The sequence below is a fragment of the Salminus brasiliensis genome, chromosome 25 (assembly GCF_030463535.1).
Source record: "Salminus brasiliensis chromosome 25, fSalBra1.hap2, whole genome shotgun sequence".
In the NCBI taxonomy this organism is placed as follows: domain Eukaryota; kingdom Metazoa; phylum Chordata; class Actinopteri; order Characiformes; family Bryconidae; genus Salminus; species Salminus brasiliensis.
In genome coordinates, this window is record NC_132902.1 from 11,960,178 (window position 1) to 11,985,085 (window position 24,908).

A 24,908-nucleotide genomic window follows, 5' to 3' on the forward strand; every position below is an offset into this window, starting at 1 on the left:
CAAACGCAGACTGAAGACCCACCTCTTCAGAGAGTACTTGGACGAATAGTTCTATGGTCGCCTTATTGTATTGTGTTTAGTAATGTCTAAGCTTGGAGGTATCTTTTGTATTATTAGTCTATTCTAACTAGCTAAGGCTTTTCTTGGGTAAATAGCAAAGCACTTTGTAAGTCGCTCTGGATAAAAGCGTCTGCTAAATGCCGAAAATGTAAATGTAAATGTAAATGTAAATGCTTGGCTGCATTAAAAATGAGGGTCACCCTCTTATTGCATTTCCGAATGAAAGTAAAGGTTGATTGTCTGATGAATTGATTGGTGGTGCACTGTTCTACAGTGCAGTGACACCTGCAGAAATATAACCATCACAGAGGAGTCATCAGAGATCTCACCACAAAAAAGAAATCTTCAGATAGTCTTCAAATAAACATCTAAACGAGTGAGATTTCAAAAGAACCTTTTGGCCTCAATGAGACACAGAACTTCAGGTATTGCCTTTTATATTCCAGTGACTGTATTTACATGAACAGTGATCACAGCACAGCTCAGGATCACTTATTCACCAGTAAACTGTCTCGTAGGAATAGGCCCGAGGATGTCACTTATAACGCTGCTCGTTATTCCTTGCGCAGGTGCCATGTTACACCCAGGTTTCATTCGCAAAAACAAGGCCCAGGTCTCGGGGGACGTGAGCAGCTTTCTGAGAACTGTTTGCTTTAAGAAGAAAAAACTCGGCCTGCCACTTTCAGAGAATCTCTGGAAGAAAGAAGCGAGGAATAGTCGTCACTGTAAACTACAGAGTGAGGCCAGCGTCTAAAGATACAATCAGTAAAGATAAAAATCAGTGGATTCCAGTTCCGGTTGTTCAGGTTGTGATGACGTGATATTTTCCACCATGAGCCATGTTCAACCTGTTTTCCATGGCTGTGCTCTCCTTTTAGAGAACTGGAGATGGAACATTCAGCTCCAGAAAGTAAAAATCCACCCCAAGATTTTGACTTGGTTTCAACTGGCTGGGCAGCTCTTCTTATAAATGAGAAGATTGGTCACAGGTTGAAATATGAATGAGAGTTCTCACGATGGTCAACATAGGACCTGTTTATGGAAAAAGTCCCGCCTTTCAACAAAATGAGCCAATCAGCTTGCTGCTGAAACTGTGAGCGGAAGAAACCTCCCCCTATTTCAACTACTGTGCAAGCGCAATAGCCAGAACAGTCTGGAAAATCCCATATTTGTGCTTTATTGAGCCAAATGACAAATGTTGAATGGTAGTTAGACCTTCATTTTTCAATATTGTGGTCTCTCCTCATTTGTAGAGGCAGAAGCCTTGTCGTGTATGACTGGAAATAATGCTGCACGCGTGACAAAACGAAGGTCCTATTTCCCACTTTTTTGAAGTCGGATTTACAAATGTAACATTTGTAATTCCAACTTTGTTAATAATAATAATAATAATAATATTTAAAAACAATAAAATGGTGGCTAATGTAACATTAATATCTTGCACTGCGCTAGCAGACAATCTGTACACAGATTACAGATTAAAATAATTTGCACATCCATTAACAGCAGATGCATTGTTAAAAATAAAGAACTATGCACTATCAAATACATCCAAATTCTGTCTTTTCCGCCATGATAGAGAGTTGAAGGTCATTAGCTCATTAAATCAAAATTATCTACGGATTTCCCACTAGAAATTACGATTTGAGGGAGTGTTCAAGTCAGAACCTCATATTTACCATAACCCCAATACCACATGAATGCAGCATAACTGCCTGGTGGATTTTGCAAAGATGGTTGCTGAAGGAACGGACTTGCCCATCAGAGCTGTGTCTGGAACTGTACCCTATTCACTATTCAGCGCACTACTTTGGGCTTCAGCCATTTTGTAGTGGTGTCCGATTACATGGTGCTGTATTTTCAGTGCACTGTAACAATCCCACAATGCCCTGTAATATGTAGTGTATAGATAATGTACACTAAACGGATATGGAATATCCATAATCCACTGCATTGTTGGGTTCAAAGACTGTGTGTTCAAAGACTTCATAATGTGTCTGAAATTGCTCAGTTCCTTGTTGAATTCTGTTCCCTATAAGAGTGCTCTGTACAGTAATCCGGATTTTCGCCTGTACGGAATAGTGAATAAGGCACAGTTTTGGACACAGCTCAGGCCGCATCTTAGCTTAGGAAGTTGGAACAAAATCCTGGGGTGGATGTTTCAGTCTCTAGTTATAAGCTGATTGTATAGCAGTTGGTCAATTATTACACTTCAGACTTCGAATGTTTAACACTGTAACACTTAAAAACATCTGAATGCATCCAGCTACAGCCACAAAAACACAATATCTGTAACTGTAAGCATGGAGGCCAAGGGAAACTAATTCACAAGATGAAATATCACCCCATGTTTATTTAACTTTAGGCTTACATGTATACAACATAAAGTGACAAAAGACAAATCACATAAGACACATCACCAAATCTCCACTGCGCACAGACAGGAGAGCAGCGCGACAGCAAAGCAAGCACAAGGGCAAAGCAAACGGGAAGGTGCTGGGCTAGGAGTGTGACCTGGTTAAATAGAAAGACCATCCGTACCAAAAAAAAAAAACAAACAAACAAACAAACAAAAAAAACACCACAGATACAGTATCATTGTGGAGAAGATGCCCTTTGCTGCTTTTTTTCCTCCTTAAATTGTCAAGAATACATCAATACTTAACCCATAACATATAAACATAAATACGTTATAAAATAAAGTTTATAATAATCAACTTGCACATTTGACCTTCCTACCTGCTGTGAGGACTTAATAATATCATTATCAGTAATATCATTTGGTGTTAATAGTGGATTCTACATTGTTCTGCTCCAGTGAAGACACTCCAGTAAAGAGAAGGACATTCATAACACAGAGTGAAGGAGTGTTTCGCCAGGAGAACAGACTTGGCTATTCTGTCTCAGAAGAGAAGAAGACAGTTTAAGAGAGACTTGAAGAGACTTGAAAGCTGTAGATGGAAGAATTCCAATACTTGGTTGAACACAAAGTCGGTTTCACACAGTTTAAGGAAAGCAGTAGGCCTCAAAAACCTGTGGCGTCAAAAATCCACTAAACATGTACACCCAGCCACATCGAAAGCCTCCAAAAGAATACATACTTATTATAAATCTTTTCCTCTAGGTGCATTTTAATTATTTGATTATCAAACATGTATAAGAATCTACCTTGTAGACAGTCAGATACACCTAACACTTTGAAAAGTGTTAATGAATACATAAAAATAGGAAACGAGTTAAAAGAAAAATAGTAAATGTTTTTTTTTTTTCTTTCTTTCTTTCTTTTTTTTTTTTTTTTTTAAAAGACCTTCAAGCTTGAGTTTGGCAATATATTTAACCCAAGCACCACCGGAGTCTACCTTCAACAGTTTACATGTGCATTAATGTTTTAAAAAATAAAATATATATAATCACTGCACTGGAAGAGTCACAACACCTCACGACACCTTTCACACTACAGACACCACAATCTCACAACAGCATCTACACAACACGAAACGCCAAAGTTTCAGAATGTCCCCACTGAACTACCTCTGAACAGAAGCTCACCAGAAGCTCGTAACAGAGATCTATAATCCTACAGCGTGAGGGGAACTTTAGTGGACTTCAGTGGCTTGTCCTCGAGTCCCTAGAGAGCAGGACTGGATGGAAAATGTCCCATTTGGCAGCAGCCAAACACCACAAGAAGCTGACAACAGCAGAACGACTCTATTTCTATGCTAACAACTACAGAGGGCAGACAGAGGACAGGAGTGCAGAACAGCAGCTGAAATAAACTGGTGGCGTCCCAGCAAGAGTCTCACACAACAGGTAACTGAAAAATTAAACATCATGCTTTACCAAAGAAAACAGCTTCACCTCACATTCGTCATCTTCAACTCTTCAGTACAAAAACATACACGAAAAAAACATGTACAGCAGCAGCGGTTCCTGTCATCCGATTGACAGAAACCTAAAACCACAGCATCCTTAAAATTTCCTTATAGCTATTGGTAAGATTAAACCCATCATCAGGCTTGAGATAATAAGTCTGTTGATGCTTTAAACATCCTCCCATTTGTGGCACAATAGTGCATCTGAGCTGATATACGTATACATATACTGAATTTCCTAACACCATATGCAGACAATCTAATCCCATTTTGTAACACATAGTAACTGCAAGTGAGGTCATCCTCAGGCCTATAAAATGCCCTCAGCTGACATCAAGAAACATTGTCCACTTCAAGCTTGGCACATTCCTTAAACTCTGTGCCAAACGGTCTGTTTTTTTTCCTTCAGTACTTCACCTTCGACCAATCCACTTCCACGTCCTCCCTGCAGGACAGAACGCGATGCCACAATCAACTTATCAGTGTGTGTGTAAATTTTGTTCAGTCTTCTGTGTGTAGGGTTTGTGAGTTTAGTAGAGGGAACTGTCGTTATAGGAGCTGGGGAAGGTGGGGCAGGGTTTGTGGATGGGCAGTGCTCCGTTGTAGTCCGTAGTGGGCAGGCTGAGGGTGCTGGCGCTCTTGTGCTTGTTCTTCATGCCCCAGCTGAGGAAGGACAGCTTCTTGGTCACGTGGCGTGCTTTGGGGTGCTTGTCGTCATCATTGAAGGCCAGACAGATCATGGAGTAAGTCTTGGGCAGGCCCCCGGAGTACGTGGCACTTTTCGCTGGCTGTGTTGGGGGGACAGAGAGGATTATACATATTAACCCTATAAGGTTAATAATGTTGCACTTGCCTCCAAATATCACAAAATGCTTTATTCAATCTAAAATATTTTCACCTCTAGATTATGGAAACAAGCAAAAACGTTTGCCTGCACTTTTCAGTCAATAACGTATGCAGTACTCTGGAGGCCAAACACTGACTACACAAGTGCCTGTACTGAAGGACAGCACTGCAGCTTGTGGGTCCAGGCAGTCGCTAGGCTCTTGCTACATAGTTGCTAAGGTATTTCAGGTAGTTCTTAGAGGTGTAGCTAGATGGTTTCTATAGACTTGTTTATGAGTTGCAAGGTTGTTACTATTGGGTTGCTAAGTGGTTAGCAGGTGGATGCCATAACATTTCTAGGCAGTTGCTATGGTACTTCAGGCAGTTGCTATGATGTTACTTAGTGTTTGCTATACAGGTAATATAATTTCCCATCAGAATTTGGATGGGCGGTACTGCTGTATTTCTTTCATCGTGACACAAGTGCACCTCATGCTGCACTCCATTCATTCCTATGGGGAAAAACTTCTGCTACACAGAAAACAGCACATTCAATCTAAAAGCTTTGCAACATGCAACTATAAACAGTGTTTTATAATTTGGTGTGTGGCATTTGTAATAAGTGCATTTTTTGTAATACATATCAAATAAATATCTTTTAATATCATGATATATTTTTGCCATATCACTGATTATCTCTCATCCAATCAAGCCATGAAAGAGCTTAGAGTGAGAAAAGAAAGGGTTACCATTGGCTGGCTGCTGCTGTCCAGCATGCTGACCACTTGAATGTCGATGCCTTCCTCGTCCACATCCTTCAGCAGTTTCATGACGTCGCTCACCCCCATCCATTTGCAATCTGCATCACCCACGGCAACCAGGTAATCACCCTCTTTCAAACCGTCCGCCTGAGAGTGGAGTGATAACAGTATAGAGAGGGGGTAGAGAAAGAGAGAGAAAAAGAAAAGGTCACACAGACATACAGTAAATCATGTAGCGTGAATGAGGCCATTTTTTATCACACTGCAAATATGTACAAAGCGCTTATCAGAGGGTCTCGCACCATCACACTTTGTAAGGACGACTGATGTGCTCCAACAAAAGAGGGCACACACACAGCTATTACTGTCTAAATACACAGCTGCTCTAGACAGCTAGACAGCTTTTATAGAACCTCAGCCAGAAACAGGTGTCCGTGTGTGTGAAAGTGATCAGAAAGAGGAGAAATTTTGCTTCTTTTCCTGTGGGAACCAAACAGTATGCCAGTAGCCTTCTCTTTATAACAGAGAGACAGACAGACAGAGAGGGAGAGCAGGCTTAGAGCACTGAGGGAGCGGTAAGGTATAATTATAGATGGTCCACAGTGAAAGGCCCATCTGGGAGATGTTATGTAATCTCACTAATCTGTCTGTCCTCTCTCATTAAGCCTGCTCACCGTCACAAAACTATTAATGAGGAGAGAGAGTGAAAGAAAGAGAGGTACACAGACAGAGAGTGCACTGCAGAAAGAATTTAGGCTCTTTCGTTAAATCAAGCTTAAAAAAGAAAAAAGAAAAGTGAAGAATGTGCTGGTCAGATTGTGTAACACAATCCTGTTATATAGAAGAACAGTAAGAAGGGTGGTTCTATTCAGTCAAATGATTACGCTTCTATTTATTGCTGCGGTTCAATGAAAAACATGCATCTTCCATTTCCATGGTTTGAACCCTGTAGATGTTCTGAACACTGTGTGAATAATTCTGGCTCAACGGACCAATATAAATGCTCCAAATAACTTGGAATAAACTCTTAATTTACATTGACTTCAACTTAAAAGAACATTTTGCCCTCTCATGTAAAGTCACTATTTCGGAGATGTTTTACATTAGACAGCAATGTTATCCGTTTCATTGCTCTAATGCAAAACAGGCAACTTTATAGGTAGAGGGAAAAAACATAACTTTTTGTGTGACAGTTTTTTTTCTGTATGTGAAAGATTGTGTTTTGCTGTCGTGTGCATGTATGTACACTCACAGCTGCATGACAAAGGGGATCCAGTGATTGAATCTGAACAGGTGCGTCACCCTTCAGGGTAAAGCCCAGGTCTCTGTCCTCGACCTTCAGCCTGACTGTCCGTGGCGCTGTCCACCTCTGCTTTGCTGAAAACACTGACAGTGGGCCCTGTGTCACAAAAGCACCAAACAGTCATTGACAATGCACCACAACAACAAATCACTGCCGTGGTAATATGGCAATATCCTCATCAATATGGCACAAATATCAAATGACAATTCGTTCACAATATGGCATCAAAACAAAAAACAAACAAAACAAAAATCTACATTTACCTGAAAAACTATATTTACAATGATTGCTATTGTTATGCTATTGTGTAATAAGAAACAAATGAACAAATAAACATGACATAGTGGGCTAACATTCACTCAGTTTCCTGACTCTGGACATGAATTAGACAACTGAATTATTATAAATTCTTCCACTGCTTAGCCATAACATCAACAACTCCCTCTGTTTCTACTTATTGTCCATTTTATCAGCTCCACTTAACATATAGCACTATTTAATTCTAGAATTACAGACTGGAGACATCTGTTTATCTGCATATCTTTGTTAACCTCCTTCAGTAGTCAGGGCCTCACATGGTGGTGGGTCATTCCCAACACTGCAGTGACACTGACATGGTCGTTTAGACACAGCAGTGCCGCTCTGCACATTTTAGTGTTTTGCCTGCTCTGATGCCCCCACTTGTTCCTGTTTTGGATCTTTCTGAGTGGAAGTGGGGGCATCAGAGTTTTAAGTGGATCAAGTTTTAAAGGTGGGAAAGATCAATGCCAGGATCACAACTGGGAACCATTACATTACAGTAGCCTGGGAGAAAGTAGCTGCATCCTGCGAGGCACCAGTCAGCTGCTAAAGTGCTTTGCTTTTACAGCTTGTGGAACTTACCAGGCTGCAATAAAAATGACCTCTTAAATGCCTAACCCAGTTAAACAAGAGGGAACAAAGTTCCTATTACAATATGATTAAATACCAAACAAGGAGAAGTCAAGATTGCGGGACTTGGGCATTTATAAGAGGTTGGATATTGCTATCCTTTACTGACATTTTGTGGATGACTGTAATATACTTTATGACCAAAGTATTAGTCAGTCCTGAGAAACCTGCGGTCAAGGGGAATTTTTGAAGGACACAGTGGCAGCACACATCAGATAAGTATCAAAGTAAATCCAAGTAATGAGTTTTAAGGGTGTATACAAGTTACAAGACTGCTGAATTGGTTGGTGTGGCGCAACAGATAATACCACTACCTGCTAGTGAGCTACCTCACCACGTAGGAGACTGGGGTTCGATTCCCAGTCTGGTATGCTGCGCTACACCAATAAGAGTCCTTGGGCAAGACTCCTAACACTACATTGGCCCACCTCTGTAATACGAGTAACCTTGTAAGTCGCTCTGGATAAGAGCGTCAGCTAAATGCCATAAATGTAATGTAAATGTAATTAACACACCAAATAAAACACAGTTCAGGTTAAAGTCAACTTGTCATTTTTTGCTCTCCTTCAATGGTTGTTCTTAGAGGTTAAAACATACATGGAGTAGGATGAGGACAGTACAGCTGACACATGCCAAACACCAGACCCTTTACCTGGCTTATTGTGTGCTTCTCAGCTAGTCCAAATTAAACTAGATTCAGGTCTCCTTCCAGAGCAAACTAAGAGGGTAAGGAGTGAAGAACTGCACATGAATTGGATCTAGACTGGTTTGGTCTAGCTGAGCAAGATGTTAAATACATTAAAAATAAATAAATAATGGTCATAACCGGCCAACCTCTTTGTATGCCTACAGTACGTGGGTGCGTCCCTACAGACACATACTAATTGGAATATTCAGACACAGCAATAGCTCAGGAGCATTATTATAAACTGAATGTTAAATTAAATTAAAGTGTTAAAGTGCACAAACAATAAGAAATATTTAAACAAATATGAATTGCACCATCGTTATTCATGTTAGTACTGCCTCAGTGGCTTCAAGCTTTTCAAGTTCCTCACTGTACAAACAAACCCAGCCAGACTCAAAAATGCTTCATGAGAAACAGTGTCTTATTTTAGACTTTCCAGAGTCAGGCCTCTGGTGTGCTGCAATACGAGTTTGTATGAACAGTGTGGAAAGTCTTTGTAAGGGTCCGTTCGACACAGCACACCAGCTGGTGGAGTAAATGTGACCAGTATGTGATTTCCAGTTATCTTAAAAAGCATAGCAATGCTGTGAACAGACCCAAAGAGTGATGTGAAAAAGAGAAAAATATGTTAGGGGGAAAATTAGTAGCCCACATACCAGTCGGTGGAACAAGTCTTTGACTTTCACCTTAATGGAGGCAGGGACTTCCAGTTCAGCTTTCTGCTCGGTTTTAGCTGAACATGAGAGAAAAAGGAAACAGAGCGTTACCTTGAGTTTGTATTATAAACACACCTAATATTGTTGTCATCTGCTCTTGTATGATCATTAATAAATATACATGTTTTTACAATACACAAATTGTTACCACAGTTGAGGACATAATAATAATGATTAGTAAGGTTTATACTGTGAAAACACAGGTAAGGCTTTATTACTCAGAACATGCTGAAAATGAAATCTTAGGTAGAAGTTCTACTCTGAATCTACCATAAGATAAGTTGCTTATCTATCTTTGTATAATTGTAAAGCATTGAGATCCTATGAAATGACGCAAGATGTCCTGATTTTAAATTACAGTAGTGTGCAGAGGCACATTATGTAAAAGCATTTATCTCAGTCAATAAGTTTGTTTTTTCTTGTAAAACTGATGCAGGTACAGAAAAGCACAATAAAAAGTAACAAAAAATTATCATATTGAAGAAAGTAGTTGAGATCTTGTGAGCTAGTTTAAGAACTCCTAGACACCCTGTCCAGCATGTGGATTCGTTCAAATTAGTCACCTGCTCACCCAATTTAACATATCCAAGCACTGAAATGAGAAAGCAGTTCTTTGGAAAAGAGAGCTTTGGAGATGTTTTAATAAATACAGTGACATATACAAATCACTACTTTCTGTATGAATGTTATTTTTATTCATTCCAATATTAGTGTTTTACTGTGTAAATCACTAACTGCCCGGATAAGGAGCTTTTTCATTCGACTTTTCACAGGGGACTAAAACCTTTGGACAAGACCGCTCCTAAAACCTCTCCTCAAATACAATTAGTCAGTAACAGAAAAATGCTCCCCATTATAGACCTCCATCTTAAACAGCTGATAGCCAATAATATCAGCCAATATACTTTTAAAAGCCAAAATAAAATAAAATACTGTAAACTGTCAGTAATTAGTCTCAATAACTAACTAACTGAGACCACAGAAACTCTTTAAATCATACATAATATAAATAAAGAGAAGTAGGCTAATAATGCTGAGAAATAAAAGACTTAATATATATAAACATCTAACCAATATGTGTGTTTTTAATCATTCAAGCAACATGTAACCCTACTGACTACAACTCCCAAACATTTACCCATAGTGTACCCGAAACACTACTTGTGCATATGACTGTTTTAATGTGGCCTGCACTTCGACTCACAGATGATGTCCGGTGCCTCCATGTAGTCAGTAAACTCATCTTCCTTGTTGTTCTCCTCAAACTTGGCAAGAGACCGCTTGTGGCTGGCCTGCAGGATGTCCTGGAGAACAGTCAGCTTCCGGCGGTCACGGCATAGCCCCTGGATGCGCAGCGCTTCTTCTTGACCATTTATTGCACGCTGCAGGTGAGCTTTACCTTTAGCAACGAAAAGTGAAGACATGTTACGGTCATATTTTATTTTATATTATTTTACTGTGATTGTAATGGTATGTTTAGCTTTAGGTATGTTTGACACTACTTTTCTATTCTGTTCTATTTCTACTTTTCTATAGTTGTATAGTTATTTTTACAGTGTGTGAAGGAGCGGTATTACAGGTCCTTCCTTCCTGCTGCCGTCAGACTCCACAACCAGCACTGCTCCCAGCGGACCACATACACACACACTTAAACTACACACACACGTTCAGGAAATAGAGGTCCCTCAATGTAAAAATACAATGTGCAATATCCTCCCCCCGCCTCCACTTGTGCACATAAGGGTCAATTTGCAATTCTCTGTAAATAATCTGTAAATAATATTGTATATATTGTGTATATATTGGTAATTTATCTACATTTTGCATCCGAGTGTCTTGCTACCTAGCTCGCCTCTGCTGTTGTGACACTGTGAATTTCCCCTCTGTGGGACTAATAAAGGATTATCTTATCTTATGACATTCTTACATTAAGGAATCCTAATTTCTGTACTTTAAAGTGAACGATTGGGCAAAAATGTAAACGTAAACAATTCTCCCTTAAATCAGCCAGGACAGCTCTGGTTCCTAAAATTGGCTTCTTTCATTTTGCACCGAAGCTATGAACCCAATTATGGAAACCTATACCCTATAACCACTAGGTTTGCATAATGCAAAATCATCACACACATGTCTCAAACTGTGTTAAGCTTTATGGCAGTGTTATCTGACAACAAAAACCAACAGCTGCTACACTGAAAACAGGCTGTACTTTGTCCAACTGGATACTTCATACAGAGCACTAGCAGTGGACCGATGAAGACTCACCTATGCGGTGTCTCTCGTCTTTCCTTCTCAGGACATCAAGAGGTGACCGTCCATCTGGCATTGCATCATACAGCTGAGACAGTGCCTTCTCCTGCTTATCTTCATCATCACTGGGGTTTACTGCACACACACACACAATAAAAGATACCTTAGCTATAAACAGTACATGTAAAAACACAAACTATTCCAGTAAACACAAAAAACACACTAATGCAGCAAACAGTAACAATTCAGATATCACTGTTAGGTGGCTGTACAGCAAAGTCATTGCATGGACTCATCTTTTTTTTTATTATTATTATTATTATTTTTTTTTTTTTTTGACAAGCACACCTGATTTTAGTTAATGAAGTACTGATTATATGAGCCAGCTGCTGGAAAGGTAAATACTGAGCTTCCTCAAGGAGAGGATTGGAAATAGTTAATCTAACTAACTGTTTCATTGTGATTTGTTGTTAATTAAAGCTTTATGATTTATATGTATTGCAATGATGCTTTTAACAAACATCTACTTATATCTACCAGATAAATAGCTATACATCTGATTTTCTCAAGTGCTTTTGCACACCATTATCACCAATCATTTCCTGACACAGCTAATGCCCCCGAAAGCCTGCTTTACAACTGCTGAAAAAGAGAAAAAAAAAAAAATCATGCTGTAAAAATAAAAAGCCTCTGTCCACAGACAGAGTGCTGCAGGTCTGTTTCATGTTGAAGTCACATCACTAAAGGCATCCACAGGGATCTGTGCTTTATCAGCAGCTCTGGGAGGCTGCTGTTCCTGGTACTGGGGGGGGAGGGGTTGAGCTGATAAAGTTTCTACCCTCTGTGGGAGCAGTGCATAGCCTCGAGCCAAAAACCCCTAGTGTGTTTGTTCAACAATAAAGGTATTGCATAACCCTGTTGCCTCTCACTCTATCACCTCCTTCCCTTCCTTTCAGGTTCTGGCTCTTGCTTTCTCACCACCTTAGCAGAAGGCTTTTTATAAAAGTTTTGTACATCAGCCTGGACTCGTTAGAACATTTCTGAAAGTAAGACGACCCTGTTAAACTCTTGTTAACCCAATTCACTTTTCCCGTGAGGGTGGTGAGAAAGCTGAACTTGAATATACTGATCTGTCCCTGGTCTGTAAAAGCTAACAGAAGCAGCAATTGGACAATCAACTTACGCTGGTGATCCAATAAGGCGGTGGAGACAAAGTAATGAGCGAGCGATCTGTAGTGATGGTTCTTCACTTGTGCCATTGTGGACCAGAAAAAGGGCACGTTGTCTTTAATAGGTGTCTGGATCATTGACTGATGGACCTGGTCATACATTTCTCCCACCTGTGACAGGAAACAACACAGACATGAATGACAAAGGGTCTGGACCAAGTTTCTTTGTTGCATTTTCACAGCTCGACTACAGCAAAAAAACAGGACTGATGGTTCTAAAAGACTAGAAGGTTCTAGCAGTTCCAAGTCAAATGTGAACAAATTAATGTCTCCTAACATGGGTCCCTGATTGCTACTGCTGGCTAACCAGCGATCATGGAGAACACACACACACACACGCGGATGCCAAACACTTTTGATGTGTCGAAATCGTTTACTACCATGTTACCGATTCCCTCTACACAGTGCTCTGGACTTCCATATGTAGAGGATAGTGAATATAATCCCACTTTACCATTGACGAAAACATAAATTCTGGTAAAATTGCACTTAAACACACAAAATTATCCTCACTTCAAAGCGATTTCGGATACCAGTGCTGGTATTGGTTCAAATGTGAACAGTAAAACAGCTTGTGTAAAAGCAGATGTAATTTTGTAATTACATGAGTCAAAACTAAAGTATCTCTTAATAGCTGTAAAAGCGTATTCTCTTAGCTATACATGTGTAATGAACTGCTGGTGTTCCTCTAATAGCTACTGAGATGCATTTGTGTAATTACAGGAACTGAAGCTGATACACACACGTATAACAATAGCTATGGTTTTGTGTTGAGCTGGATCATTCAGGTATATTATTAGATCAATTAATCTATTAACTACTTTGTTGATTAAATGACTTATCTAACCATTAATAAACCATGAATCTTTTTTCCATATCTATTAAGTAATACAATTACATAAAAAAAGAAAAAATTGGAGTGAACTGGACTGGGCACACTACCTTGGCAGCTTCCTGTGCCATTCGGAAGAGGCAGAAGAGCTCATTGCGGATCCCCAACAAAGCAAGCTTTTCAAACAGGCACTCCTGAGCCTGTGCCAGCATCATCTTTATCAACATGCTCAACATGGCCGGACTCATGTCGTAACTAGGAGTGTGCGTGAACGTCTCTTTTAGGTGATGGAGGACACCTGTGAAGAGGGAAAAAAATAAAATAAATAAATAAAATAAAATAAAAAATAAAAAAAAACACACACACAATGAACATGTGCACATTCTTAAATAGTTATTAGAGTGTATGTTAAAGTCTTTATCAAGACAGCATAAGCTTTTATAAAGAGAAATAGCCAAGTCCCCCCACATTCAGAAGGGCCTATGTTCACCATCATCCTCACCAAATAAAGAGTTTGGTTCAAAAATGTTTTCCAACCCCCAAAAAATACTGAACCATTCCAAGTCCAATGACTTATATCTGATAAACAACATTGTTTTATTGCTTTATAGCCACAACCAACACTGATATTTTGTCTTCAACATGAGGCACTTCAAAGACAAGCACTCAAAAGAAACAACTGCTTCTGTTGTTCGGGCCTGGGAAGCATTTAGGCTTTTGAAAAGGTGCTATTTAGAGTGAAAGGGAGATAAGATAGACTTGTTATGCAGGACTGTATGTCTGTCATTTGCCTGTCATTGCTACCTTTGAGAAGTGCAAACATGACAAGAGGGAAGCCAACCATATATGGTCCTTCCTTTTGCCAAATACGAACAAAGAAGAGCTGTGTGTGTTTAAGTGTGACTGATGACAAGAGGATTTTATATACATAAATGTTTGTTTTGAAAACATTGGGAAATGTCTCTCTTTAGCTTTTAGCTTTTTTACCCTACATTTCTTCATAAACACTCAGATATTTATAAATGACTTCAGTTTGTGCTGCATAAATAGATGTAATACATGCTGGTATGCCACCACATTCGTGCAAATATAAATGTTGCTTTTTAAGGCACTGTCCAAATCGTACACATATTTAGCCAGTGCATAAAGACTAACCAGCTGATCTCTGGAAGGCAGCTATGGCCTCCTCAAGGCCAGAGCGTGTCTGTCTGTCACTGCGGGTGCCAATCTGTGTGTAGAGGGCGGCTATGTTGAAGAGCATGCTGGCTTTCTCCAGAGACATGTTCTGCTGGCACACTGGCACGCCAGTAAAAGAGTCATACCTGCACAAAACAGAGATACAAAGCATACAAAAACGAGATGTAATGAGTCCCTGGTTGATAACATAGTCAAACATTTCTTTGAAAATATTTCTTGCAGAGTTCCTCTGATCAAGGCATGTTTTTAGTTGATACATGTGCCTGCATCACTTATTAAAGGAAGCAACACTATACAAGGAGTTCAATTAATACTGAACCATTCCCAACACAGAAATGCCTCCTAACATTAGGAGGACATGAAATGTTATGGTTATGTTATCCTAGATGCGGTCAATTAGCTGTTCCAATGGGATTTGGAACCAGACTTCTGATATCAAACATGTCTTGGCTGATCGACTGCACCAGGGACAGGTTCATTAGCTTTTTTGTTGAACTATTCCTTTAAGGAGGCAGATGTGGAACATACCATGTAAAAAAAATTCCCATCTGGCGATTGGGGGAAAAGAAACGACTCTCCAGGAGGGAAAGCTGATTGAAGTAGTTTGCTAGCAGCTCGATCCCTGCATCATTGCGGCTGGGAGTGCGGCATGCCTGCTCAGAACACAAAACAAAGAAGATCAAGTTCAATAATTGCAAAGAGTCCTGGTTTAAAATGCCAAAGCTCTCTTTGGCAGCCAATAAGTGCAAGACATAAATGGGGAAAAAACAAAAATGCCACTTGGGGATGGGTGATAGAGATTATGGCTTTTCTATGGCAGGGAAAACACTGATGCTACTACTTTAAACAGTGTTATTACCTTTCTGAGGTCCATCAGGTCATCTATCTCCTCCTGATAGTTAGCACCATCTTCACTGTAATGTTCGAGGATAAAATCCTGCCAAAGAACAAAGCAGTCTTCACTTAAAATCCTACACACTGTACACCACTAAACTTGTTGAAACGCCTGCAGCTTATAGCGCAACAATGACATCGGCCATGCCAGATCATCAATGAGCGCTCAACACGGTCATTACTGACTGTATAAATGACAGGTTAAAAAGTAGGCCAAACTCGTCTAACCGTCTCTCTACCTCCCGCAAGGCCTTCACAAACATGAAAACACCCAGCACAATCTTGGCACGCTTCAAATGTTACTGTATGCTTTCAGTACGGCAAATAAGAATTTTATTAGTTTTTCATTCCAAGAGCTGACCCACTTTTCAATATGAAAACATCTACACGAAATGTGATCTCGCAGAGTGTTTCAAAAGTTAAGAACAATAAAAAACAAATTCCTGAAAGAAAATGCCATAGCTCTTTGGTATGTCTCATGAAAAGGACGAACCTTGAAAAGAACAGAGAAGTCCACATCTTTGGTCTCCTTCAGTCCCAGAGGGATGAGTGGGATGGTGGCTGAACTTCTGTCAGGTGTAAACAGAACAAGAATTTAAGAATAGAGAACGGACAAGCTGCTAACTACATTTTGTGAACAACCAACCAGCCAGAATGGTGTACTGTATCAGCATAAATGCAGTTTCCCTCCTTTACGTTACTGACTTCCTTTTAAGACCTGACTTTCTTTAGCTGTGAATGGGTAAAACCCTATGACCCCCTTTTTGCCTATATGCGCTGGCAACACACACAAACACTGTTTCTGCATCCGTGAGAAAAGCCACTGATCGTGCAGGTGCTGGTTTCTCACAGGCCAGAACAGTATGTCATTAGTTAATCATTATCCCAAGATTACCCATAACAGTGCTCATTTTACATAGGCTTCGAAAATGCAAATAAGCACTCTAACAAATACCACATTTATCCCTGTCGTTTGTGGTCTCCCTGCATTTACAAGCATTCACTGCTGCTAACAGAGTTTCAGTTTAACCACAGGGGATGAGGGTAAAACTGATGTTTTATTTTCAATATGCTAATGTTAAACCATGTTCCTTTACCCCATGCAATGAACCCTTATTTACATTTAAAGCTGTTCTGAGATTAAAATAGAAATTTAACGTCTGAACCTTGCTACTTCATTCGTATACCGAAAGTAGTTTTACAGCCATTCATGTTAAGAGACAGGCATGCTGGCTGTACAACAAATACTGTGTGTGTGCGTACATGAGAGATCAAACACAGGACGAGCGAGCGAGCGGACGAGGGTGAGAAAGGTGCATTTTTGAAATTCACAAGGTCACGCAGTTCCGACAAACACTACTTAATATGCAAGTGTGCGTTTGTTTGTGTGTGCGCTGAAGAGCAAGAAAAGAGCAAGAAAGGGCAACCTGTTACACAACATCAGGTCCAGATAATGAGGTGGCCAGTCTGAACAGCCTGAACAAGCTTTCGTCACTGACTCGGTCATTGACTGACTTTCGTCATTCACCTTCACGAAGAGCACTTTACTTAGAAAGCTGCTGTACTGAGCATGCTCAGAGAGACATAGGAGCAACACCAGGACAGGGTTGTTTTTGTGGTTTTTTTTGATAAACAAATAAAGGTAAGCAAGGCACTATAACCATTTACACTTTGTGTAGATTTAAATTTCCCATTACTCAGCTCTACCTGAACGTTCAGCAGGTGATGCAGCCTTGTTTTGCCTTGATTTGGTTTGTTTTGGACAACATTATGAACCCTGAAATGTCTTCATTACTTGCACTTTTAAACTGCTCCAGTGTAGGTTAAACATCTGAGCCAGTTCAGAATTGCTCATCTAAACAAAGCACTGAAAATATTCCACAAATGTAACATAGGATGAGTTGGAAGGATGGTTGGATATGACAGGGTTTGTAAAATATGATAAGGAAGACAGGCAGTTCATGTTATGCTCCACTGATGCACACGACCACAGACAAAGGTTTGCTTTTGCGCAGTGCCAGGACACATAGATATAGAGTCCTATAATAAATATTACCTATTATATAGACACCTATATCTTAACTAAACAACAATTTATATAGTGTAAAGATCCCTCTGCTGAACCTGACATCCTGATAGTATCCTGTTTTTCTTTGGTCAGTACACTTTTGTTCTGCAGTAGTACGAGAGAAACCGTGAGCGAGGAAGAGAGAAGGGGAAGAGTAAGGGAAACAATGTAAACAACAGCATCAAAATAGAAAGAGAGAGAGGAAAAAGAAAAAGTCTGCATTCTTTGAGGCCTCCTGTGAGGGACGGCTGGTGAGTGCCAGAGAACTCGACTAAAGGGCCTACCAACATCCCAAAAATATACACAGACGTATTTATAGACTCTCTCTTTTAAGACTCTGTCTGCTCTCTCTCTTGCTCTTTCTGCTCTCTCTTCAGTCTCATCTGCAACATTAGATACAGAACGGCAGCAAGTCAAAGTGTCTCTACATCCAGTTGCTGCAAATCTGTCCTTTTGAAACTTTACAGGATCAGAGGTGCAAAATCCAAGGCAAGTTTAAGTTTATGCTGAATTATTGGGATTAAGCTGAGAGAAAAAAAGGAAGCCTCCTTCACACACACTGTGAAGTATCCCAGAGACAAGGGCATGCACAGGCGCACACACACACAAACACACACTTTAAAAGGGCTGTGTCTCATCTCACTGCCATCTGACCACTAATCATTCTCTTTGTTTCGGTTGTCAGGGGAGATGAGGTATGTCCAAGAGGAGGAGAGCACTTGAATACAGAAAGACTCTACTCACTCTCACTCTCTCTCTCGCTCTCTCTCTCTCAGAAGTCACTTGAGCTGCATTTCTATTGCATTACAGACCTTCTGGTAAGGACAGAAAATACCCTACAATATGCACAGAGCAGATGCACAGACAACGCATTTAGGAGTGGGATTGTGCATTTATGACAAAAGGTTTTATATTACGATCAATTTTGCTACGATATATTCAGTATATTGTGGGCATTGGCAGTACTTCCAAACACTGAATATGCATCACAAAAAGCCCAATATTAATGCCAAATTATACAGAGACACGGAAAGACAACAACTAGTGTACTGTACCCAATTATACAAATAGCTCTCTGTGCAGTCCCCATTTTAACCAAACATTACTTTACGCTTCTTTTTAAAACTCCTTAGTTTTGTCCTTCAGATGCTCTTAAAGGCATTCTTCAAGGGTTCTTAAGAAAAGGCAATGCTCTATAAAGAAACCAAGACACCTCTATGAGTACATGGTTCCTTTCTGGTAAAATGGCTGGTTCTTCATATACAAACACAAACCATCTATTTACAGTAGGTCTAGATCTAAACACTGCCAGTCCATCTACTCACTGAAGGCCATAGGATTCTAATTCCCTTCCCTCCTGCATAAATGTTGCATGTGTTTACACTTTTAGAATTTGGCTCTTGTGCCAATGAGGAAACATTAGCATTTCAGTAGTTTCATCACCTGTATGGTGTATATAAGAACTATTCCCTGATCCATCTTTCTTCCTCTATGTCACATACATGCAGGTGTTTATGTACACCTGCCCATCAAACAGGTTCACAAGAGCATGATTGCCAAGTCTTGAACCGGTTCTCCAAGTCATGAGCAGGGGAGGATCTGTGTGCGTGTGTAGGAGAGAGTCCAGGTTATGTTAATATACTTATTAAGATTAACTAAGTTTAAGGCAGTGTATTACTCATTCAGAGGACAGAAGAGGGGAGGATAGCAGGAGGTCTGGAATGTCCTGCAGTGTCCCCACTGCTGCTGAGTCATTATTCTGCAGAACTCATTACGCGTGAGTGTGTGTGTACTTACTGGACGTTCTGGTAAACCTCTACTGAGCTGTTTAGACCCTCTAGTTGTTCCATAAGACGCTGCAGGTTGGAGTTTGCGTAACTCAACTCCACCATTACCATGTCTCGCACTTTGTTGTTGGATGTGGCTCTGAAAAAGAGAGAGCAAGAGAAACAAGACCTTTAAAAAGTTTTAAACGTCATTGGTTTTGGTTTAAAGCATCTGACTTTAGAGGGCCCATACTCTACATTTTCCCTTGTAGCATGTTAATGTTTCTATTAATAATTTATTAAAAACATATGTATGTGTATGATTATGGTTTTGTCATAATTCCTTCCTATGTGATCATTTTCCAACCTCTCCTTACCATTTTAGAAATAGATATTTTTACTAAACTCATGCGTTATTGGCCTTTGTTCTGACTGGCTGCCTCATGCCTCACTTCAGACTGAAACAATTCAGTGTAAATTAACAGGGCTTATAGGCTTTCTATTCTGCTGTAGGCTGCTTTTGCAATTACATGTATATTTATACATTTTTTAATTATATTGTTCATACTACAAAAAAAGTTAGAAACATTTCTTTTTCCATGAAATAGATCTTTAAACAACTTGATGTATACATCTCTGTAAGACTGTAATAATGTAGCAGCAACAAGATTATTATAGATTACATTACAGTACATACAGAAGATTTAAAATACACTGTGCAGAATTATTAGGCAAATTTTGATCACATCATCCTTTTTACACATGTTGTCCTACTCCAAGCTCTATAGGCTTGAAAGCCAACTACCAATCAAGTAAATCAGGGGATGTGCACTCTATAAAAGGTGTGCTTAATTATTAGGCGACTTCCTTTCCTTTGGCAAAATGGGTCAGAAGAGAGATTTGATGGACTCTGAAAAGTCAAAAATTGTGAGATGTTATGCAGAAGGATGCAGCAGTCTTGAAATTGCCAAACTTTTGAAGCGTGATCACCAAACAATCAAGCGTTTCATGGCAAACAGGGCCAACAGGGTCGCAAGAAATGTGTTAAAAAAAAAAGGCGTAAAATAACTGCCCATGAATTGAGAAAAATCAAGCGTGAAGCTGCCAAGATGCCATTTGCCACCAGTTTTGCCATATTTCAGAGCTGCAACGTTACTGGAGTATCAAAAAGGTGTGCGATACTCAGGGACATGTCCAAGGTAAGGAAGGCTGAAAAACGACCACCTTTTAATAAGAAACATAAGATAAAACGTCAAGACTGGGCCAAGAAATATCTTAAGACTGATTTTTCTAAGGTTTTATGGACTGATGAAATGCGAGTGACTCAGATCAACAGATCAAGCAACTGACAGAATGTATGGATGGAAGGCTTTTGAGTGTCATCGTAAAGAAAGGTGGTTATATTGGTCACTGATTTGTTTGTGGTTTTGTTTTTGAATGTCAGAAATGTTTATTTCTAAATTTTGTTATATTGGTTTACCTGGTGAAAATAAACAAGTGAGATGGGTATATATTATGTCTATATTATTTTATTATGGGTATATATTTGTTTTTTATTAAGTTGCCTAATAATTCTGCACAGTAATAGTTACGCTGCACAAACCGATATCCTCCTAAGATAGCCAAATCTAAAAAAAAAAAAACACTCCAACTTCCAAAAATATTAAGCTTTGATATTTAGTCTTTTTGTTGATCGAGAACATGGTTGTTGTTTAATAATAAAAAGAATCCTCTCAAATACAACTTGCCTAATAATTCTGCACACACTGTAATATTACAAAATATTTTGAATGTAACATTACAAAAGATGTCAATAGATTATTTACAAGATATGAAGATGGAAGAGTTTTCCACAAGGAGAGTGGTGTGTAGTGTCACTGAGCACTTGTGTGTAACACTAGCCTACATTTTTATGCGTTTGACCATTTGACAGGGGAGACAAACTCACACTTGTGTGTCAACTGTGTGACAAATTCTCCAGAGGAAAAAAAAAAAAACAGCTCAGCCATTTCAATCAAGCACCTGTTACACACACACACACACACACACACACACACACACACACACACACACACACACACACACACAAAATCATGCATATGCTACTCTCAGACCCTGTGATATGTAGTACCTGACAGAACTATGCTGCTTAAAAAACAAATAAACATCCAAATCTTTTATTTCCTCAGAAGAGCCCACTTCCCTTAAAACACAGTGATGTCTCTACAATATTCTGTATAACATAAGGTCAGAAGCTACATTTGAAGAGACCATCCCACAAAGGCATTTAGTGTCCCAGTATGACCTAGTAACTCAGCTGCTGTGCTGAGGTGCTAGCATCAGCATGTGTGCTGAGTAGTAAATTACTTCCGGACTTTTCCGGTAAACTGATGTCACTGATTTTATGTGCTGATTAGCCAGAAACTCAATCAAACTTTTGACAGTGTCTGAACTGTCCTAACGATGCCTGACGCCAATTCATCTTGTTTCAGAGAGTGGAAGAGGTGGAATTGGAGTTAAACTCACCACAGAATGACAGAATGATGGCACAGCAAAAGTGATGGAGTACAAAGCCTGTGAAAATGTTTCTTTATAGGAAAAATGAATGCCCCTGAATAACCCTGCATTTTCAATTATTTTACAAGGTCAGATACTAATGGCAAACTACAAAATGACGAAACCTCCTTTTAGGCCTACTGTTCAGCTGACACGGAGAAGCAAACTGGCTGACCAAGCAGGTGCACTACATATCAAATATTATGGTCAACTCAAAAACATCGACACCAGCCATTAGCAGGCCAGCTGCCCAGCAAAGGCCTGTGAGTCAGTCTATTATCTCAACGGATGTCCCACCGTTTCTATGTAAACAAGACAATAAGGGTATTCATCAGCTTTTCTCAGTCAGCCCCCACCTTCTGTTTTAGCTTCTCATGGCTTGTTTACTCTAGATAAGCCGCTTGTCGCTGTTGAGAACCTGAGAGTTCGTCGTCTTGCTGACAAATATTGATCTGAACGTGGATTGTGGGTCAGGTATATGGAAAAACTAAAACAGACATGCCAAAATAGTTTTACTGTGAACAAAAAAAAACATCACAGCTGACACCAACGGTATAAGAAGAATGTGGACATGCCCATGACATCTGACACAGAGAGAACACACAAAGAAAGAGCGAGAGAAAAAGCATTAACTGTGGTTGATGGAGTAGTGTTAACCCTGTATCAAATTTCACAGTTTGAAAAGCAATCACAAACCCTTTTATTGACTAGTTTCAAAAGCATCAACAGAGACCAAACATCACCTAGGGGTGTGCATTCATCATCTACATAGCATCCCTGTGGGGCAAAAACTTTGTATCTTCATAACATCAACTTTTGGAGAAGAAAAAAAGCCATATATGGAAAAAAAAGACACTAATTCACATTTTATACTGAGGGTCAGACATGACTGACACATTCGATACTATTTCTTAGTCATAGTGCTTATCTACTCGGCTTCTATTGTAGGTTTATGTACTCTTCAACTATATATGAGTAGAATTGTCTGTGTTTGTTGGATTGTCTGGATTTGTTTTATTTGTATGTGCATAATGTAGGTCCTGCATTTCAATATGATTTAGCTCAACCTTTACTAGGCAAAAGTTCAAAATTCTTATTTTATAACTACATTGCAGTAGCTTTGCTTGTGTGCATTGGATCATTGTCTTGTTGCCTGATCCATTTGTGCTTCACCTCAGAGTGGGGGTGGACAATCAGGTAAAACTATATCATGACAGACAAAATGCATCGGTAGCGACAGATTCCTAAAAACTGCTGTACTACACTGTTGGTAATAAAATGTGCAGTTAATCAATGTTCCCTAATACTGTTGATATCCTTAAATATTCTTAGATATTGCCCACCTCTAGCTCAGAGATAGGAAAGTGTGCATTAATAGGTTTTGGTTTAAGATGTAATGCCAGCATTTGAAATGAAATTCAAATGGAAAAAACTCTTTTCACAGCACGCACACATTTCTAGGCACGTCTGCACTTCTGAGGCACAAACTTAACACACAATCTGTAACAAGTTTGACCTGCAGACCTGTTGTGTTAAAGGGTGAGTGCTAAACTAAAGCATTGCCCTAGGTGTCACTTCTCCCATAAACCACTTGCAACTCCCTCCTTTGATGTGTGTGCATGTACGCAAGTGTGCACGTACATAAATGAGTTCCTTGTCCTTCACGCCTTATAGCCCTTAAGGTTAGAGCCTCTGAGGAGAAGCCCTCAGCTTGCCTGGGGCCCATCCCCACAGCAACAATATTCTTGTGAGTGTTTCATTCTTCGCACTAAGAAACATTCCTCCTCCTTTTACCTTTTTTTTGTTTAGTTTGTCTTCATTCAGTCTTACTATCTACTACCCTCACAAACATGTATACATTTATGAATGTGGCTACTATAAGGCACTGCTTGAGCCGGATTAGTCTTACCAGAGGTATGTAACATAACATATTACTGCAATGTTCAGTCTAATTCAGTTTTCTAAACAAAGAAGAGGTAAAAGACTACTAAGGGAATTGGTTTTAGCCAATTACAGAAGGTCATTCACTCCAGGATTACTATCAGAATTTTTAAGACCTACATTGCAGATTCGTACACAGAGTTTCTCAAAAGAATCTTAGGCCAAACAGGAGCAGTTGGACCATTCATGCTAATGCTGCTAAGAATGAACGGAAGCTAGTAGTCACCAATTAGCACAATGTAATTTGAGTAAGGCTAATCTGTGACTAATTACTTTCATTAGTTGTTAGCAAGACCAGACTGACTGACCCAAACTTTGTTTAAGTGGTCGAGCAATCACAACAATGAGAACTCTCTCTACTGGTTTAGATAATCTTACCACCAGGACGCCTGTGGGAAACTGGGCCCTTGTTAAGAATTCACTCATAGCACCTCCAACAATCCAGCAGGGTGCAGGTATGTTCACACTGTAGGTCAAAATTTAGACCCTTAGGCAGGGCACTAAAAGGTAGATGAGACCATGCCTGTGTACACACTGCATTAACTTTCAAAACAGGCTTGGATATTCCCAGGACCACTGGCCATCACAACACTCGCTAGTGCCGCACCTGCCAAAGCTGCCTGGTCTGATTTGAATATGAGGAAATATAGTGGCATGGATGATGTGCGTCTGTGTGTGTCTGGATGCCAAAGGCAATATGGAAAAATTAAGGTAGGTAAAGGTTACACAATCTGTGTTTTAATGAGGCTTTCTTAGACTATTTCTCCAATCTATCGGAGACTAAACACAAACACACACATACATACATCTCATACTGACCTCCCTCAAATTACAAATGTAAATCCATTAATCCAGTAATGAAAAGACAGCAGCTCCATTCTGGGAAATATGCTTTGAAGCTTTTACACACACACACAAGCACACACTAAGTCTGTAATGGGGAATGCAGTTCATTAAATAACACTCTCTCTCTTTCTGCTACCTTGAGTTTCAGTGCGGCAGCCCACAGCAAATGAAGGC

At 39.7% G+C, this 24,908-nt stretch overlaps 1 protein-coding gene across 1 annotated transcript in view; it reads right to left on the reverse strand.

The window, feature by feature from the left end:
- Window positions 1-2,395: 2,395 nt before the first annotated feature.
- Window positions 2,396-24,908, reverse strand: part of rhpn2 (rhophilin, Rho GTPase binding protein 2) — a 30,928-nt gene continuing 8,415 nt past the window's right edge. The window contains exons 3-15 of the mRNA XM_072671478.1: window positions 19,423-19,551; window positions 16,051-16,126; window positions 15,523-15,600; window positions 15,192-15,316; window positions 14,622-14,788; window positions 13,577-13,764; window positions 12,589-12,745; window positions 11,421-11,540; window positions 10,360-10,554; window positions 9,096-9,172; window positions 6,771-6,917; window positions 5,507-5,665; window positions 2,396-4,720 (exon numbers count right to left, since the gene is read on the reverse strand). Coding sequence (XP_072527579.1) covers window positions 4,463-4,720; window positions 5,507-5,665; window positions 6,771-6,917; window positions 9,096-9,172; window positions 10,360-10,554; window positions 11,421-11,540; window positions 12,589-12,745; window positions 13,577-13,764; window positions 14,622-14,788; window positions 15,192-15,316; window positions 15,523-15,600; window positions 16,051-16,126; window positions 19,423-19,551 — 1,876 coding nt within the window. The 3' untranslated portion in view covers window positions 2,396-4,462. The remainder of the gene's footprint in view (window positions 4,721-5,506; window positions 5,666-6,770; window positions 6,918-9,095; window positions 9,173-10,359; window positions 10,555-11,420; window positions 11,541-12,588; window positions 12,746-13,576; window positions 13,765-14,621; window positions 14,789-15,191; window positions 15,317-15,522; window positions 15,601-16,050; window positions 16,127-19,422; window positions 19,552-24,908) is intronic.